The 17,826-nt window shown below is 48.0% G+C and overlaps 1 protein-coding gene across 1 annotated transcript in view; it reads right to left on the bottom strand.

The window, feature by feature from the left end:
- The window catches only part of NEURL4 (neuralized E3 ubiquitin protein ligase 4), a 61,435-nt gene that overhangs the window by 15,528 nt on the left and 28,081 nt on the right, over positions 1–17,826 (bottom strand). The window contains exons 13-23 of the mRNA XM_081835605.1: positions 16,642–16,718; positions 15,810–15,888; positions 11,715–11,890; positions 9,298–9,426; positions 7,600–7,745; positions 6,202–6,417; positions 4,691–4,789; positions 3,336–3,488; positions 2,008–2,172; positions 800–958; positions 401–580 (exon numbers count right to left, since the gene is read on the bottom strand). Coding sequence (XP_081691731.1) covers positions 401–580; positions 800–958; positions 2,008–2,172; positions 3,336–3,488; positions 4,691–4,789; positions 6,202–6,417; positions 7,600–7,745; positions 9,298–9,426; positions 11,715–11,890; positions 15,810–15,888; positions 16,642–16,718 — 1,579 coding nt within the window. The remainder of the gene's footprint in view (positions 1–400; positions 581–799; positions 959–2,007; positions 2,173–3,335; positions 3,489–4,690; positions 4,790–6,201; positions 6,418–7,599; positions 7,746–9,297; positions 9,427–11,714; positions 11,891–15,809; positions 15,889–16,641; positions 16,719–17,826) is intronic.

Genomic DNA, 17,826 nt, shown 5'->3' with positions numbered 1-17,826 from the left:
ATGCGAGATAAGGGAGGCTAGCAATAAAGGAGGCTGCCTGGGAGGGGGGAGGTAAAGACAGCAAACTTGCAAAGGGGGGGAAACAGGAAGACCAAAGCAATAAGGAGAGAAATTGGAAGAAAAGGAGGAGCAAAAACCTGCTCCAGCTAAGGAAAAAACACTAAGGCAAGCAAGAGGGAAGGGAGTGTTGAAAGGAAGCAGCTGATCGGCAAGCGATCGGGAAGGGAGATAAGGGACGCTAGAGATAAAGGAGGCTGCCTGGGAGGAGGGAGGTAAAAGCCCATGGATCCTCAGGATTTTTGCAATGGGTCACCCCAAATTCACCATCAGATCACATAGCATGTCCATGGCTGCAGCCAGCACCAAAAAGATCCTTGGGGGAAACCCAAACCGCTCTCACCTGCTCGCACTGCCCATAGAGGTCGATGAGGACATAGCAGGGGTTCAGGATGTCCTGCGCGGCCACGCCCTGGTCCATGCCGTTGACGTAGAGATGGAGGCAGCTGCTCGAATCCACCAGGAGGCCCAGCACCGTCCCCTCGGGGCAGGTGTCCAGGTTGGGGCCGTAGTTCTCACAGATCTGGAGCGGAGGGAAGAGGAGAAGCTGGGTGTTTGGAGAAGAGGAGGCACTCAGCTCCGCAAGGGTAGAGGGTCTGCGCACAACCACCAGCTAGACATGGCGATATACTGAGGATATATCACCCTGGTGGAAGCCACAGAATGTATTTGAAAATAAGGGTGGAAGCCACAGAATGTATTTGAAAAGAACCTGGCCCACTGTCTCCCTCCCTCCGCTCACCTTGAGGGAGTTGTGGAAGACCGAATCGCGTTGCAGCAGCCAGGTGGAGCGCTTGAGGGAGCAGGCTGTGGCGGGGAAATTTAGCCGCTCGGGGGAGCTGCCAATGACCCCCAAGGAGAGGGACGACGTCCACTGCTGATTCAAGGAGTCTATCTGGAACTGAGGACGGACAGGGCAGGGTGTGAGCTGAGAGGTTTTGCCACGGGGCGGGGGTAGAGACAGCATGCGAGAACACACACACACACCCCAATGCATGTGCCACAATCTTAACATTGGTGCAACACCACTTATTTATTTTTATTTCTTCAATTTCCATACAGCCCTCCACCCGAGGACTGAAGGATGGTTTAAAATATGAAAGCACAAAAAAATACTATATTTTTCGCTCCATAAGGCGCATTGAACAATAAGGCGCACCTAGTTTTTAGAGGGGGAAATCAAGAAAAAAAAATCTTATTCCCCCCCCCCAGCCCCAAAGAGCAAAGAAGCCGAGACAGCGAGCGGGATCCATCCCGCTGGCTGTCTTGGCTTCCTCTTTAGCCGTGCGCAACCTCTCCAGAGAGGCTGCCTATGGCAATACCCCCACATCCAGCAAAAGCCCACAGGAGCTGCACACCCTTTAAGGAGTGCGCGGCTCCTGCGGGCTTTTCTACGAGGAGGGAGAAGGGACTGACTGGCCGCGGAAAAGCCCGCAAGAGCCGCGCGGAACTTGTGTGCGGCTCTTGGGGGCTTTTCCTGCCTGCCTCCCCCCTGCATTCACTCCATAAGACGCACACACATTTCCCCTTACTTTTTAGGAGGGGGAAAGTGCGTCTTATGGAGTGAAAAATACGGTACATAGCATAGCAGCAACAGACACAGTAACCCTCCCCAGAGATGAGAGGTGTCCAAACTTTTTTCAAAGAGGGCCAGATTTAAGTGAAGGGCCGTAAGGGCCGACCAAATTTGTTGACCTTTTTTTAGGGTTGAAGCCGTTGAACTTTTTTTAGGATTGAAGTTGTTGAAGGGTTTTTTAGGATTTTACCCCAGGAAATAAACTGCCACAGGGGCCGAATTAGGCCCCCGAAACGGACTTTGGACATGCCTGCCATAGACAGCATTTATTTCATTACTATTTATTTGTTACCCTACAACGGCCTTCGCAAACCCCATGTCCTCCAGAGGTTTCTGTGGCCCCAAACATCTGCCCTCCTCCTCCTCGAACCCACCTGGAAGAGCTGCTGCGGCAGCAGAGGCTGGGCCACGACCACGATGCCCTGGTTGTAGCTGGAGACGCGCGTGGCCGTCAGGTTGTTGTTAGAGAGAAGAATGTTCTTGCCGTGGTTCCCCAGGAACTCCATGGAGGACGTGGCGGCCGGGGCTTCGTTCTCGCACTGGGAGAGAGAGAGAGGGGGGGGGGTAGGTGCAGAGTCAGGGGGACAGAAAGAGCCGGCTAGAGGCATAGGGGAAGGGGCGCAGTTCGGTGGAAGAGGCGCCTGGAGAAAGTCTGTTATTGTGATTTATTTTATTATCCGGTCAATCCCAGGTAAGGCTGGGCTAAGACACACACGCCGGGCCTGAAACCCTGGAGTGTTGACTCCAGCCAACGCAGGCCAGGCTCTCCTCACCTGGCAGCCTCCTGATGCGGTGGACTATAATAATAAAATTTATTTATACCCCGCCCTCCCCGGCCAAAGCCGGGCTCAGGGAAGTTAACACCAATAAAATTAGGGAAGTTTTTAATATTTAATGCTGTATTGTTTTTAACACTCAATTGGGAGCTGCCCAGAGTGGCTGGGGAAACTCGGCCAGATGGGCAGGGTATAAATTATTATTATTATTATTATTATTAGACGCAGAAGGAAATGATAAATAACAGGACCCACAAAAGGAAGTCCAGGGGATTCCCTGGGATCTTGTTTTTATGATTTATGTTTGATATATCTCTGTAAAATTTTAATTTGAAAAACCAAATACAGTGGTGCCCCGCAAGACAAATGCCTCGCAAGACGGAAAACCCGCTAGACGAAAGGGTTTTCCGTTTTGGAGGTGCTTCGCAAAACGAATTTCCTATGGGCTTGCTTCGCAAGACGAAAATGTCTTGCGAGTTCCTGTGGGTTTTTTCCCCCTTTCCCCCCCTTTTTCTAAGCCGCTAAGCCGCTTATCAGCTGATCCGCTAAGCCGCTTATCAGCTGATGCACTAAGCCGCTAAGCCGCTTATCAGCTGATGCACTAAGCCGCTAATCCGCTTATCATCTGATGCACTAAGCTGCTAAGCCGCTTATCAGCTGATCCGCTAAGCCGCTTATCAGCCGATCCGCTAAGCCACTAATCTGCTTATCAGCTGATCCGCTAAGCCCCTAAGCCGCTAATCCACTAATGGGCTTGCTTCGCAAGACGAAAAAACGGCAAGACGAAGAGACTCACGGAACGGATTCTTTTTGTCTTGCGAGGCACCACTGTATATAGATAGATGATAGATAGATAGATAGATAGATAGATAGATAGAATAATAATTTTGCCCAAGATTTGAGGCATACTCATCGCAAGCACTCACGGGGGTTGCTGCTTCCTCCTCCTCTTCCTCTTCGCTGTAGGGCTCCGAGGTGACAGAGGGGGGCTTGGTGCCGTCTGCCTCTTCCAGCATGGTGGAGCTGACAATGGAGACGGACGTCACTCTCCCGTAGAGATCGAGCACGACGTAGACGTTCTGCAGGGAAGGGGCAGGCAGGGTGAGGGGTGGAGGAGTCCAGGGGCTCCTCCAAGCCTCTCCTCTCTAAACTCCTCCCGTTTTAAAATATATATATATGTTAAGATTTTATTAAATTAATTTCAGTTGATAAAATATATAAGTGAAGGAAGAAAAAAGAGGGAGAAAGGAAGTGCAAAAAAATACAATAATCTGATACAGTGACTATAATCAGCTACATTTCCATACATTATTATATAGAAATATGAATCGTATTATTTGAAGGAAGAGAGACAGTCTCTTTCATGGGAGTTCACAATATGGTGGAGTCATAAAAAAGTACTCAGTAACATTGATGGCCTGAGTCTAGCGGGTCTCTTATGTTTTTATGGGTTGCAGGGAAGAAGGTGAAGGAAGAGGGAGATGGGAAAACCTAAGAGACCTGATGGATAGAGCCCAACCTATGGAAGTTAGACTACGCCAGATTGGCAAAAATGACCGGGAAAATCAAAGATCAAGCGGACAATAAATTTAACCAAGAATGAGGAATTTTTTTAAGTTACTTGAAAGAACACTGTAAACAACTGAAAACATTGGCAGGATTTTTTTAAAAAAACACTTGCAGCGAAGTGAGAACAATGATAAAAATTGAGTTTTAACAAAACATGGAGAATATGATACGACACAGTTTGAAAAGAATATCTGGGGGAAGTTTGGGGATTCTGAGAAGCTTATTTATAAAATGATTACGATTCAGGTATGATGTCAAATTGTAAAAGTGAAAATGAATTTTTAAAAAAACATTATTATTTTTTTAAAAAGGATAGAGTGCACCTATGTTACTGAATATTTTTTACGACACCACTGTGGATATATTGTCGGCAGCACTTTGGGCAATGAGGGTGGTGAGGCAGCGAATCACGTTTACAAGGAGACTCTCGTCAGCTCATGATGACGGAGACCCGATTGGAAACCGGCCTTCCGACTTACTTTGAAAGAAAAACCGGGCGTTCCAGGGCTGAGCCAGCAAAAATAGGTTTGTCCTTACACTTGCAAGCCACTCGGAAGCCTGTTTAGGCACCAGCGGGATAATAATCCTAATGCCATAGGAGGGTCATGGGACACAATTGCAAACAGATCGAGTGTGTGGCACAGAGTTACCGAAACTTCAGGGAATAACCGAGGGAGCGAGGGCCACATTCAGCCTGCGCCCGGCCCTTTACCTTGGCCACTCCAGCCGCTGCTGGTCCCATGTCTTCTCCGTCGATGAGGATGTGCATGGTGTCATCGGTGCAGCGCTTCACCCCCACGCGACTCCCCACCTGTCCGGGAGGGAAAGGGTCACTGTCAGGTCTGTAGGATTCAAGGCCCCAAATACAGAGAGGCTGAGGACTGCTTTCCCTTTAACAAATATGCGTCCCCAACGAACCCAACCGCAGAGTCCTCCTGGCCTCTCCTCTCTGCTTATTCCAAAGACAGCTGAGAGGACCCCAGAGTGTGGGGCAAAACTGCCGCCAAACCAACAATTCATGCTTTGCCAGATGGGCACGCAAAGGGGCAGAGGCTCAAAGAGCTTTTCTGTAAAATTTGCTAGAGAGAACTTGTAGGGGTGCAAATATCCAGAGTGTGGGGGTCAGGTGGGATTGCTATGAGGAATTATGAAAAATGAAGCAAGCCATTGTGTCTGCTACGAAAGCATTGCGTTGACTGGGTTTGATTTGTTGACAATACAGTGGTACCTCGGGTTAAGTACTTAATTCGTTCCGGAGGTCCGTACTTAACCTGAAACTGTTCTTAACCTGAAGCACCACTTTAGCTAATGGGGCCTCCTGCTGCTGCCGCGCCGCCAGAGCACGATTTCTGTTCTCATCCTGAAGCAAAGTGCTTAACCCGAGGTACTATTTCTGGGTTAGCAGAGTCTGTAACCTGAAGTATATGTAACCTGAAGCATATGTGACCCGAGGTACCACTGTAGTTTCTGATCGAATTCCACAAGCCTCTGCACCTCTGCCATTTGCTTTCTCTACGCCTGACAGGCACGTATAAGCATTCTGAAACACAGGCCAGTTGCTTCATCAGGCATCTTCAGTACATAAAAATAGTAGGTTACTTTGATGTAGTTTAATCTTTAGATAGACCTTAAGGGCCAGGAAGAGAGTTCACAATGAGATGGTAAATACTGCCATCCTGTTTCTCCTGTTTATCCCTGTTTATAGCCTCCGGGGTTTTGCTGAATGCATTCCTCCTTTTATTCCTATTTTATTTACTCTGGACTACTATGCATGCTTGGGACGCGGGTGGCGCTGTGGGTTAAACCACAGAGCCTAGGACTTGCCGATCAGAAGGTCGGCGGTTCGAATCCCCGCGACAAGGTGAGCTCCCGTTGCTCGGTCCCTGCTCCTGCCAACCTAGCAGTTCGAAAACACGTCACAGTGCAAGTAGATAAATAGGTACCGCTCCGGTGGGAAGGTAAACGGCGTTTCCGTGCGCTGCTCTGGTTCGCCAGAAGGGGCTTAGTCATGCTGGTCACATGACCTGGAATCTGTACGCCGGCTCCCTCGGCCAATAAAGCGAGAGGAGCGACGCAACCCCAGAGTCGGCCACAACTGGACCTCATGATCAGGGGTCCCTTTACCTCTTCTCCCAGTGTCTAAATCCATTCCTATGCAGAGGATCCCTTAATCTTCCACCAGGCCTGTCCCCCACACCCAGAAAACAAAAGCTCTGCACTCACCCCAAGGCGCTCCAGAGAGCACCCGTAGTTCTGCTTCTGGAGGATGCCATTCCGACGCACCTCGGAGCCTGTCACCAGCCAGGTCACCTTGGAGCGGAGGTCCAGGAGGGACGACGGCAGCCCCGCCACCGTGTAAGGAGCGTCCAAGGGCAGCAGGGTGGTCAGACCCACGTGGACGGAGCCCGCCCACTTCTCGTCCAGCTCGTCAATCTTCACCTAGAGGGGGAGGGAGCAGGCAGGAGGGGAGAGCTCAACAGGGCATGTACAGTGGTCCCTTGGTTCTCAAACGCCTTGGTACTCAAACAACTTGTAACCCAAACCTGGAAGTAAGTGTTCTGGTTTGCGAACTTTTTTTGGAAGCTGAACGTGCTCAGTTTTCAGGGTTACGCTTCCGATTTGAGTGCCGTGCTGATGATTTGAGTGTTGTGCTGAGGTCTGTCTGTTTTTGCTATTTATTTTGCGTTTCTGTGGCTACATTTTTTTGTTTTTGTGACTGTATGGAACCCAGTTCAGCTACTGATTGATTATGTGACTGCAGTACATGGTTTATTGCTTTCGTTTTATGGACCTGTGGTCTCGTTAAGATAGTAAAATTCATGTTAAATGGCTGCTTTAGGGGTTGTTTTAAAAAGTCTGGAACGGATTAATCCATTTTGCATTACTTTCTATGGGAAAGCACGCCTTGGTTTGGGAATGCTTTGGTTTCGGAACGGACTTCTGGAACGGATTAAGTTTGAGAGCCAAGGTACCATTGTACTTATGTTCATATTTAAAAGCATTTGTAAGTCGCATTTGCAATTCCCCAGTCAAATTCAGTTCCAAAACTTAAGTTTTCTAAAAAAAGGAACTGGGGGAGAAGAGGGAGAGACAAAGAGCTGAGAGAGGATCTGGCTGTGGATAACCGAGAAGCATAACAGCCACAGCTACAATTTTTTCAGAACCAGGAAAGAGGAAGGCTGTTGCTGAATTTGCACAGCTCTTTCTTCCTCCACAAAAGGGACGCGGGTGGCGCTGTGGGTTAAACCACAGAGCCTAGGACTTGCTGATCAGAAGGTCGGCGGTTCGAATCCCCGTGATGGGGTGAGCTCCCGTTGCTCGGTCCCTGCTCCTGCCCACCTAGCAGTTCAAAAGCACGTCAAAGTGCAAGTAGATAAAGAGGTCCCGCTCCGGCGGGAAGGTAAACGGCGTTTCCGTGCGCTGCTCTGGTTCTCCAGAAGCGGCTTAGTCATGCTGGCCACATGACCCGGAAGCTGTACGGCGGCTCCCTCGGCCAGTAAAGCGAGATGAGCGCCACAACCCCAGAGTCGGCCACAGCTGGACCTCATGGTCAGGGGTTCCTTTACCCTTTACCTTCTTCCTCCACACACGCAAGTGTTTCCTCGCGCACACAGTCCTCACCTCAAAGATTTCGTCCGTCTTCAGTTCCTTCATGCTGAAGACGATGCCGTGGCAATAGCCAGCCACCCGCACGGCCCGGCAGCCGTCGTCCTGAAAGGCCACGTTTTTGCCGCAGCTGCTGTGGAAACGGTGGGCAACGCCGGGGACTGGAGGGGGTGAAAAAGAAAGCTCAGGGGACAAGCGCAAGACTACACTGGGGGACGGAGGAAGGTCGCGCAGCCGCAACAAGATGGGCAGGCACAAAGGATGGAAAAGATTCCAAGCCGGCTTGTGGTGGTGGCAGGAGAGAGGACGTTATCTCCTGCTTGGACTACTGCAATGCGCCCTACGTGGGGCTGCCTTTGAAGGTGACCCAGAAACTACAACTAATCCAGAATGCGACAGCCAGACTGGGGACTGGGAGCGGCTGCCAAGACCACATAACACCGGTCTTGAAAGACCTTCATTGACTCCCAGGACATTTCCGAGCACAATTCCAAGTGTTGAAGCTGACCTTGAAAGCCCTAAACGGCCTCAAAGGCCCAGTAGACCCGAAGGAGCATCTCCACCCGCATCGTTCTGCCCGGACACTGAGGTCCAGGGCCAAGGGCCTTCTGGTGGTTCCCTCCCTGAGAGATGTGAGGTTACAGGGAACCAGGCAGAGGGCCTTCTCGGTGGTGGTGCCCGCCCTGTGGAACGCCCGCCCATCAGATGTCAAGGAAATAAGCAACTCTCTGACTTTTAGAAGACATCTGAAGGCAGCCCTGAATCGAGAAGTTTTTAATGTTTGGTGTTTTCTTTCTTTCGTTTAATTTGCAGTTTCAAAAACAGGGAGCATATTTAACCCCCCTCCTTCCTTCCCCTCTGTCTCACTTACAACTTTGCACCAAATACTGCATGGATACATATACCATATGACTTCCCTTCCACACTTTTCCTGGTTCCTTTTGCCTTTCTACTACTCCGCGTAATGCACTTGTTTTTAATCATCCAATTTGTTCTCTATTAAATACTCTATCTATTTCAACTCTGCTGGATTCACTCGAGACCTGCTAAGCTACGTATCTGTCTGCACTGGTTCTTAAAATATTCAGTAAACATTATCCACTCCTCCTTACATTCCTTATCTTCTGTTTTCTCCTATCCTGTTCGTCAGACCAGCCAGTTCAGCATATTCGAACATTTTACACTGCCTTTCTTCCTTAGTGGGTACTAGACCTTTGTGCCAATAAGGTTCCAGCTGCACCAGTGGCATATAGTAATAAACTCTTTTGCTTTCTTAAGGCCTCTGTTGTTACCATCCCCAAGAGGAAAATCTCAGGTGTTTTGGGGGAAGTTTTTAAAAATATCTTTTTTAATTCATTATACATAGTTTCCCAATATTCCTTAATTGTTTTACAGGACCATCACATGTGAAAAAAGACCCCTTATTTTCATTACACTTCCAACATATACCTTTTTCTTTTCTAGACATTTTAAAAGACATTCTTGTCAACCTGGTGGGTGTTGAATACCACCCGTTTGATATTTTTTTATGCTTTTAATTCCGCCCAGAGTGGCTGGGGCAACCTAGTCAAATTGAACAGGGTACAAATAATAAAATAATTATAGTTAGTGGTCCTGTACTGAGTCCAGAATAGGGCTCTGTGGGGTTCCAGGCAGGGAGCGTTCCCAGTTTTGCCTGGAGACGCTGCCGAGGATGGAAGCAGGTGTTCTCACCTGGCGAATGGATGGGAAACGACTTCTCAGTGATGTTGCTGGTGGACAGGCTGTTGTCCATAGGCCCCGTGGCACTGGTGATCGACACCTGGACGCACTGGCCGTACAGATCAACCACGGCGTAGACCTCTGCAGCGGACAGGGTGGGGGTTTTTTGGGCGGGGGGGGGGGAGGCAGAAGGGAGAGAAAGGCTGGTTTAGCAGAAAAGATGACCAAGGGTCTGGAAGCCAAACCAGATGAGGAACGGTGGAGGGAGTTGGGCATTTTTTGCCCGGAGAGAAGGCTATCTGTCGTGGATGCTTAGTTGCGATTTCTGCACTAGAGCGGGTTGGGCTAGATGACTCTGGGGGTCCCTTCCTTGACAGCAGACGTCAAGGCAATATGCCGTATGCATGGATCAATCACGGGAAGGCAAATCAAAGCCGCAAGTGCCGTGAATACTTTCTTTATCCTGAGCAAACTGTTTTGTATGACTGGCCTTTCGAACTGATGAAGCGCGTAGTGAAACCTGTAATATATCCGGAGAACAAGCCTCCTTTTGCCCACTTACGTTACTCTCACCAGGGTGGTGGGCTTTGATTCGCCTTCCCGTAATTGATCCATGCCTACGGTTTTGCGTTTCCAACTCAAGACTCAAGAGATGAAGAACATCTCACCCAGTTCAATCTTTGAAAAACAACTTTGAAAAAACTTTTTCGTATTCTCCAGTGTGCTACCCTTGCCGTTGTGGCGGCACGGGGTTGCCGTTCTGTGACTGGACTTACGCTACTTGTTGAACGGTTCATTTATCCAGTCTGTACAACGTTTACTGCACATGGAATTTTTTAAGATACAGTTGTACATTTATCCACTCCATGTTTATAGTATCTCCAAGCTTTGTTTTGCACATGGCACCTTAGTATGTTTGTTGCTTGAATGGTTACAAGTCTATCTCTATTCTAATTATTATTCTAGTAAATTCAGTTTTAGACTTATAAGCCAATTTGTGGTGTTGTTGTTTTGTTGCACAATGCTGGGACCTGCCTTGAGCAGACTAAACTCAGCCTTGTCTATCCCTGCCTGGAGATGCCATTGGCGGGACTTGAACCCGGGACAAGCAGGCGTCTCTCCCTCCCTCCCTCCCAGCCCCTCGTGCCCTTACCCTGGATGGTTACGTGGGAGCTGGTTGAAGCTAAATCCTTCAAAGACAGAGGTCCTTTGGCTGGGTCTGGACGATATGGGATGGGGGGGGCAACTCCCATCTCTTCCGGGGGCGCAATTAGTGCCAGCACTGTCCGTTAAGAGTTTGGGTGTCATCTTTGACACCTCCCTTTCCATGGAGGTGCAGATTGCAGCTACAACAAAGGCAGCATTTTTTCATCTCTGCCAAGCTAAGCAGTTGGCTCCTTACCTTTCTCACCCTGATCTGGCCACAATGATCCACGCAACGGTCACCTCCAGACTGGATTATTGTAACTCGCTCTACGTGGGGCTGCCCTTGAAGCTGACCCAGAAACTCCAGCGGGTGCAGAAGGCCGCGGCGAGACTCCTTACGGGGTCCTTACCGTGGGATCACATTCACCCTGTGCTATACCAACTGTACTGGCTCCCGGTGGAGTACAGGATCAGGTTTAAGGTGCTGGTTTTAACCTTTAAAGCCCTATACGGCCTAGGACCCTCGTACCTATGGGACCGCCTCTCCTGGTATGCCCCACGGAGGACCTTACGGTCTTCAAACAAAAACATCTTGGAGGTCCCGGGCCACAGGGAGGTTAGGCTGGCCTCAACCAGAGCCAGGGCTTTTTCAGCTGTGGCTCCGATCTGGTGGAACGCTCTGCTACAAGAGATTAGGGCCCTGCGGAACTTGACATCTTTCCGCAGGGCCTGCAAGACAGAGCTGTTCCACCAGGCCTTTGGCCAGGGCAAAGCCTGACTCCCTCCTTTGGTAATCCTCACAGAACTCTAGCCCAATGGTTGCCATCAATTTGATTTGAACTGATCTTATAATGAATTGTTTTTAGAATGCTGTAGAGTGGTGCCCCGCAAGACGAACGCCTCGCAAGACGGAAAACCCGCTAGACAAAAGGGTTTTCCGTTTTGGAGGCACTTCGCAAAACGAATTTCCCTATGGGCTTGCTTCGCAAGACGAAATGCCTTGCGAGTTCCTGCGGGTTTCCCCCCCCTTTTTTCCCCCTTTTCTTAAGCCGCTTATCAGCTGATCCGCTAAAATCCGCTAAACCGCTAATGGCGCTAATCCGCTAAGCTGTCAATGGGCTTGCTTTCCAAGACGAAAAAACCGCTATACGAAGAGCCTCACGGAACGGATTAATTTCGTCTTGCGAGGCACCACTGTATTATTTTACTGCTGTTAGCCGCTCTGAGCCCGGCTTCGGCTGGGAAGGGTGGGATATAAATATTCTTATTCTTATTCTTATTACCCTTCCCTGGCGGCAGCCCTGAGCAGGCCACCCCCTGGTCGACGCCGTTGATGAAGTAGTGCAAGTCTCCCTTGGCCGTGCGCATCATTCCAATGCGCGACCCGGTGGTCAGGGAGTCCAGGTCACAGCCGTAATTGTTGCGCATGGTGTTCCCATCCTGCATGATGGCTGTGCCGCTGGGAGGGAGGAAGAGAAAGAGAAAAGATGAGTCTGCGTGGCGCTCCTTCCGCGGCTGTGGGGCCCCCTTTCCCAGCTCCAGCTCTCCCACCCCAGGCACTAGCGTCTCTTTTTATTATTAATAATATTTTGTTATGAAAATTTCATTTGTAGGAAGCTAGAGTGAATGAAAAAAAGAAAAAGGTGAATTGAGAGTGAAAAAAAGAACAAGACTGCTACCTTACCATACGTTAGCATATAGATAAGTATATTCTTTGTTTCCTAATACAGTCGTAACTCGGAAGTCAAACGGAATCCGTTCGGAAGTCCGTTTGACTTCCAAAACGTTCAGAAACAGGAAGACTGGAAGAAATTTAAAGACTATTTGCAGAGGCATTGTAAAATTAATGGACGTTAGAGTGATGTTGGATAGAAATTAAGTGGTTACCAGCTGTACTGTAAAGGTTGAGTAATAAGTTACAACAAGTTACAATAAGGATTTGCTGAGTTAAGAATTTGAACTGGAATACAAAAGGGGGAGGTGTGAGGAGGTCTGGGAAACAAGTTAATGGAAATAAGTAATGGAAATTATATTTGTTTTAATTATATTAAATTTAATATTATTATATTATATTATATTATATTATATTATATTATATTATATTATATTATATTATACTATATTATTTTTTGTGTATTTTTGTTTTTTGTATTAATTTGGAAACTCTAATAAATATTTAAAAAAAACAACAAAACATTCAGAAACCAAGGTGCGGTTCCCAATTGGCTGTAGGAAGGTCCTTCAGCCAATCGGAAGCCGCGTCAGACGTTTGGGTTCCAAAGAACGTTCGCAAAGCGGAACAGTCACTTCCGGGTTTGTGGCGCACGGGAGCCAAAACATTTGACTCGAAAGGCGTTCGGGATCCGAGGTGCGACAAATGTCCCCACTGTGGAAGAACGTGTGGATCCAGAATTGGCCTCCACAGTCACTTACAGACTCATTGTTAAAACCGTGTTTATGGAAGACAATCTTACTCGGCTACGAGGGGTTGCAGAAGAAGAGGAATAATAATACTACTACTAATAATAATAATTATTATTTATTATTTATACCCCGCCAATCTGGCTGGACTTCCCCAGCCACTCTGGGCTGCTTCAAAAAATAATAATTAAAATACTGTAATACATCAGAAGAAGTACAGTGGTACCTCGGGTTAAGTACTTAATTCGTTCTTAACCTGAAACTCTTCTTAACCTGAAGCACCACTTTAGCTAATGGGGCCTCCCGCTGCTGCCGCGCCGCAGCCACGCGATTTCTGTTCTCATCCTGAAGCAAAGTTCTTAACCCGAGGTACTATTTCTGGGTTAGCGGAGTCTGTAATCTGAAGCGTCTCTAACCCGAGGCACCACTGTACACAAATGAGTGTTATTTGCAAATGATATTCTTCTGTTTATTTCAAAGCCTCAAATCGGTATCCCTAATCCGACTGATGCTTTTGGGACCAGGGTCAAGATTCGCTGGCCCTGCCATCTTCCGTGTGCGTCAAAACTGCCAAACAGCCCTGGCTGCTGGGCCGGATTTGGGGTGGGGGCACCTGCAGCGTGTAAGAGCAGCCCTGCAGCAGCCAGACGAGAATAAAAGCCCCGTCCCCCCAGCGTCCTGCCTCCCTCAGTGGCTCAGGCAGATGTCCATCATGCAGAGCCTGAAGAAAGCCAGTCTCTGCCCCAGGTCGCTGCCCTTTCCCAGCACCTTCCTTCTGACACTGCGCCGGGACTGTGCACAAGGGCATGGCAAGGTTAAAACCTTTTTATTTAAACCCAGGTGTTTTAATATCAGGGTATTTTTTAACAGGTGCAACTGATTTTTTCAGTTGGCCTCTATTATAAAGTTTCTGGCGTTTTGAAATGTCGTTACACACAGCCCAGAAATCCACTTTAGGGTTGTTAAGAAGGGGAATGATTGCTGTGCTTCGTTCTTGCTTTTATTATGTACTTTGTGCTTTTATGCTGTGAAATGCCCTGATATCTGTGGAGAAAGGGTGGTATACACATTTTGTAAATAATAATAATAATAATAGTAATTTTTAAAATAATAATAAATATAGCTCACAGTACGTTTCTGAGCACAATTCAAAGTGTAGGTGCTGACCTTGAAAGCCCTAAACGGCCTCAAAGGCCCAGTAGACCTGAAGGAGCGTCTCCACCTCCATCATTCTGCCCGGACACTGAGGTCCAGCTCCGAGGGCCTTCTGGTGGTTCCCTCCCTGCGAGAAGTGAGGTGACAGGGAACCAGGCAGAGGGCCTTCTCGGTGGTGGCGCCTGCCCTGTGGAATGCCCTCCCACCATATGTCAAAGAGAAAAATAACTACCAAACTTTTAGAAGACATCTGAAGGCAGCCCTGTTTAGAGAAGCTTTTAATGTTGAATAGGTTATTGTATTTTAGTGTTTTGTTGGAAGCCACCTAGAGTGGCTGGGGCAACCCAGCCAGATGGGCGGGGTATAAATAAATTATTATTATTATTATTAACAAGATTCCAAAGTACGGGTTAAGCATTCTAGAGGGGAAGGACTGTGCCACGTAGCTGTTTCTCAGCCTGTTATCATTTCTTGCCCTGCAAACGAGTTTCTCTTGCTGCCAGTTCTCCCCCCTGCCCCTGGCAGTGTGGTGTAGTGGTTAGAGCAGGCATAGGCAACCTTCGGCCCTCCAGATGTTTTGGCCTACAACTCCCATGATGCCTAGCTGACAGGACCAGTGGTCAGGGATGATGGGAACTGTAGTCCAAAACATCTGGAGGGCCGAAGGTTGCCTGGGTTAGAGCAGTGGTTTCTCAAACTCAGGTCTCCAGCTGTTGTTGGGACTACAAATCCCATCATCCCTAGCTAAGCAGGGCCGGTGAGCAGGGATGATGGGAGTTGTAGTCCAACAGTAGCTGCAAACCTGAGTTTGAGAAAAACTGGGCCGGAGCGCCAGGCAGGGACCTGGGACACTGGGGTTCAAACCCTTACTCAGCCATGATGCTGAGTGATTTTGGGCTAGACACTCACTCTCAGCGTGGCCTACCTCTCAGGGTTGTTGTGAGGATAAAAAAAGTGGGGGGGGGGGAGAATTACGTACACTTCCTTAAGCTCCTTGGGGGAAAAGGTGAGTGTAGCGTTTGCCTCCTAGGTGGGTCATAAGGAAAGGATTAAAATGAGTGTGATGTGATTGGCCAGTGAGAATGCAAGGGGGGAGTAAAAGTTAGATTGGGAGGTTTTGAAAGTCAGTTGAGGTTTGGGAGTTGGAGAAGGAAGAGGGAGGAACAGGCAGTTGGTTGGTAGAGTTGTATTGTGAGAGAGTGAGAGGAATTGTTAGGTGGAGTCAGATAGAGAGTTGGAATAATCAGTTTGGAGTTGTTAGGAACTAAGATTAAGAAACTGACACGAGAAAAATAAATTGAAACCATACACTTGTTCCGGCATTTAAAAATAAACTTGATTATTTGTTAATGTTAACTACTGACTGGACTCCGTGTGTCCCCGTGAGAAGTGGGGTACAGTGGTGCCTCGCAAGACGAAAATAATTCGTTCCGCGAGTCTCTTCGTCTAGTGGTTTTTTCGTCTTGCGAAGCATGGCCATTAGCGGCTTAGCGGATTAGGGGCTTAGAAAAAGGGGGGGGGAAGGGAAAAAACTCGCAAGACTCACAAGACGTTTTCGTCTTGCGAAGCAAGCCCATAGGGAAATTCGTCTTGTGAAGCACCTCGAAAAACGGAAAACCCTTTCATCTAGCGAGTTTTTCGTCTTGCGAGGCATTCGTCTTGCGGGGCACCACTGTAGTGGCAGCGAAGAAAGCAATCACAGTGGTGGCACAGGGTCAATAGACCGTCAAACGTCCGGGGGCCCTGTGTGTGATCGCCACAGTGAGACATAAACAAAATACATAATAATTATTACTACTCACCTTAGCATCCACGTGTCGTAATCGATATCAGTCATCGTGTTAGGGAACTCCAGGTCCTCTGGGCGGATGGCAGTGACTCCTGGGAAGGGGGGGGGAGAGAAGGGGGGGTTAAAGAAGTGTAGTGATCAGGTGGGATTGCTATGAGAAATTAGAAAAAAATACGGAGCGAGCCATTTGTGTCAGCAATGAAAGCATTGCGTTGACTGGGTTTGAGACATTTTTCATCAATCCATGCCTCTGCATCCCTGACCTATTTCTCTTGCTTGGCAAGTCACGTAAACAGCCCAGTTGCCAGTTGCTTCATCAGGCACCCTCAGTACATAAATATAGTAAGTTATTTGATGTAGTTTAATCTTAGGGGCCAGGACACGGGTGGCGCTGTGGGTTAAACCACAGAGCCTAGGACTTGCCGATCAGAAGGTCGGCGGTTCGAATTCCCTTGACGGGGTGAGCTCCTGTTGCTCGGTCCCTGCTCCTGCCAACCTAGCAGTTCGAAAGCACGTCAAAGTGCAAGTAGATAAATTGGTGCCACTCTGGTGGGAAGGTAAACGGCATTTCCATGCGCTGCTCTGGTTCGCCAGAAGCGGCTTAGTCCTGCTGGCCACATGACCCGGAAGCTGTATGCCGGCTCCCTCGGCCAATAAAACAAGATGAGCACCGCAACCCCAGAGTCGCTTTACATTTTTACCCGGTCTTGCTGGTTCAAGCCTCTGTGTGTTATTAATTAGTGTCTAATCCTTCCTTTGCTTTGGGAACGCCACAAGAAGAGTCAATGCCCCTCCGAGGGAAGAGAGGCTATTCTGCTACTTTTCAACCTCCTTGTATTCCTCACCTGCTTCGATGGAGCCAGACCAGCGATCCACCATCTTCTGAATGACAATCTCAAAGAGCTCCCCGTCTCGGAGGGGCCTGCAGTGGAATAAAAGGAGGGTCCTCCCATAAGAACTCTTTCCAGAGAAGCTCTGGCAGGAAGCAAAACAACTTGGTTTAACTGTATACAACTGGAACAACGGACAAGGAAGTGGTTAAGGGAAAATAAGAACTGCAAAGAATAAACAAATTTGGGGGGGGGAGATTATAAAAAGGGGAGATAAAGAAGAAAATATAAAAGGGGAAACCAGTGAAATTTGTAAAACGTTAGTAGAAATGGAGGATCAACAAGATCAATTAAAAGTGGGGGGGGGGGAGGAGACAACACGGCAGATAGTCAAAGCTGGGGGGAAATATGGGAGAATCGTACGTTGCAAAATGTTGTCTATAAGGATAAAAGAAAATTATTATAAATTAGTTTGGAGACGGCATTTAACACCAGTCAGATTAAATCACACAAACAAGGAATATTCGGTGTTATGTTGGAGGGGATGCCAGGAAACGGGGACTTATGTTCACATGTGGTGGGGGTGTAAATATGTACATTTTTTCTGGCAAAGGGTTTTAAGGAGAAAACAGAAATCGCTGAGATAAAGCTGACCCAGAGCCCAAAGGTAGCATTATTTTTTAATTACGATGGGGTGGAAGGTTCGCAGGCTATGAAGGACTTGCTCACAAATTTATTGACGGCTGCACAAGTTATTATAGCTAGGAAGTGGAAGGCGCAAGGGGAATATAAAATGGAAGAATGGAACAAAGAGGTGTGGGATATACCTACTTATGATAAATTAACATGAGCCATTAAAGTAAGAAGGGAATACACAGGAGGAATGATTTTAAGGAGATATGGAGAGTGTTTGTAGAATTTGTACTGTTAAAATGGAAAGGGGTTGAACCATCGCAAGAGGTGTTGAAATTTTGGGAAGCTGGTGCCCAAAGATGGAAGGAGGATAATCTACCTACAAAAAAATGGCAGATAAAGATGATGGACTACGCCAAATTGGCGAAAATGACCAGGAAAATCAGAGATCAAGAGGACAATAAATTCAACCAAGAATGGGGAACTTTTTAAAGAATACTGTAAGAACACTGTAAACAAGTGAAAACAGCAGGATTTTGAAAACACTTGCAATGAAGAGAGAATATG

The sequence above is a fragment of the Podarcis erhardii genome, assembly GCF_964252035.2.
Source record: "Podarcis erhardii genome assembly, chromosome: 13".
Lineage (NCBI taxonomy): Eukaryota > Metazoa > Chordata > Lepidosauria > Squamata > Lacertidae > Podarcis > Podarcis erhardii.
This window is presented reverse-complemented; position numbering and strand designations above follow the sequence as displayed.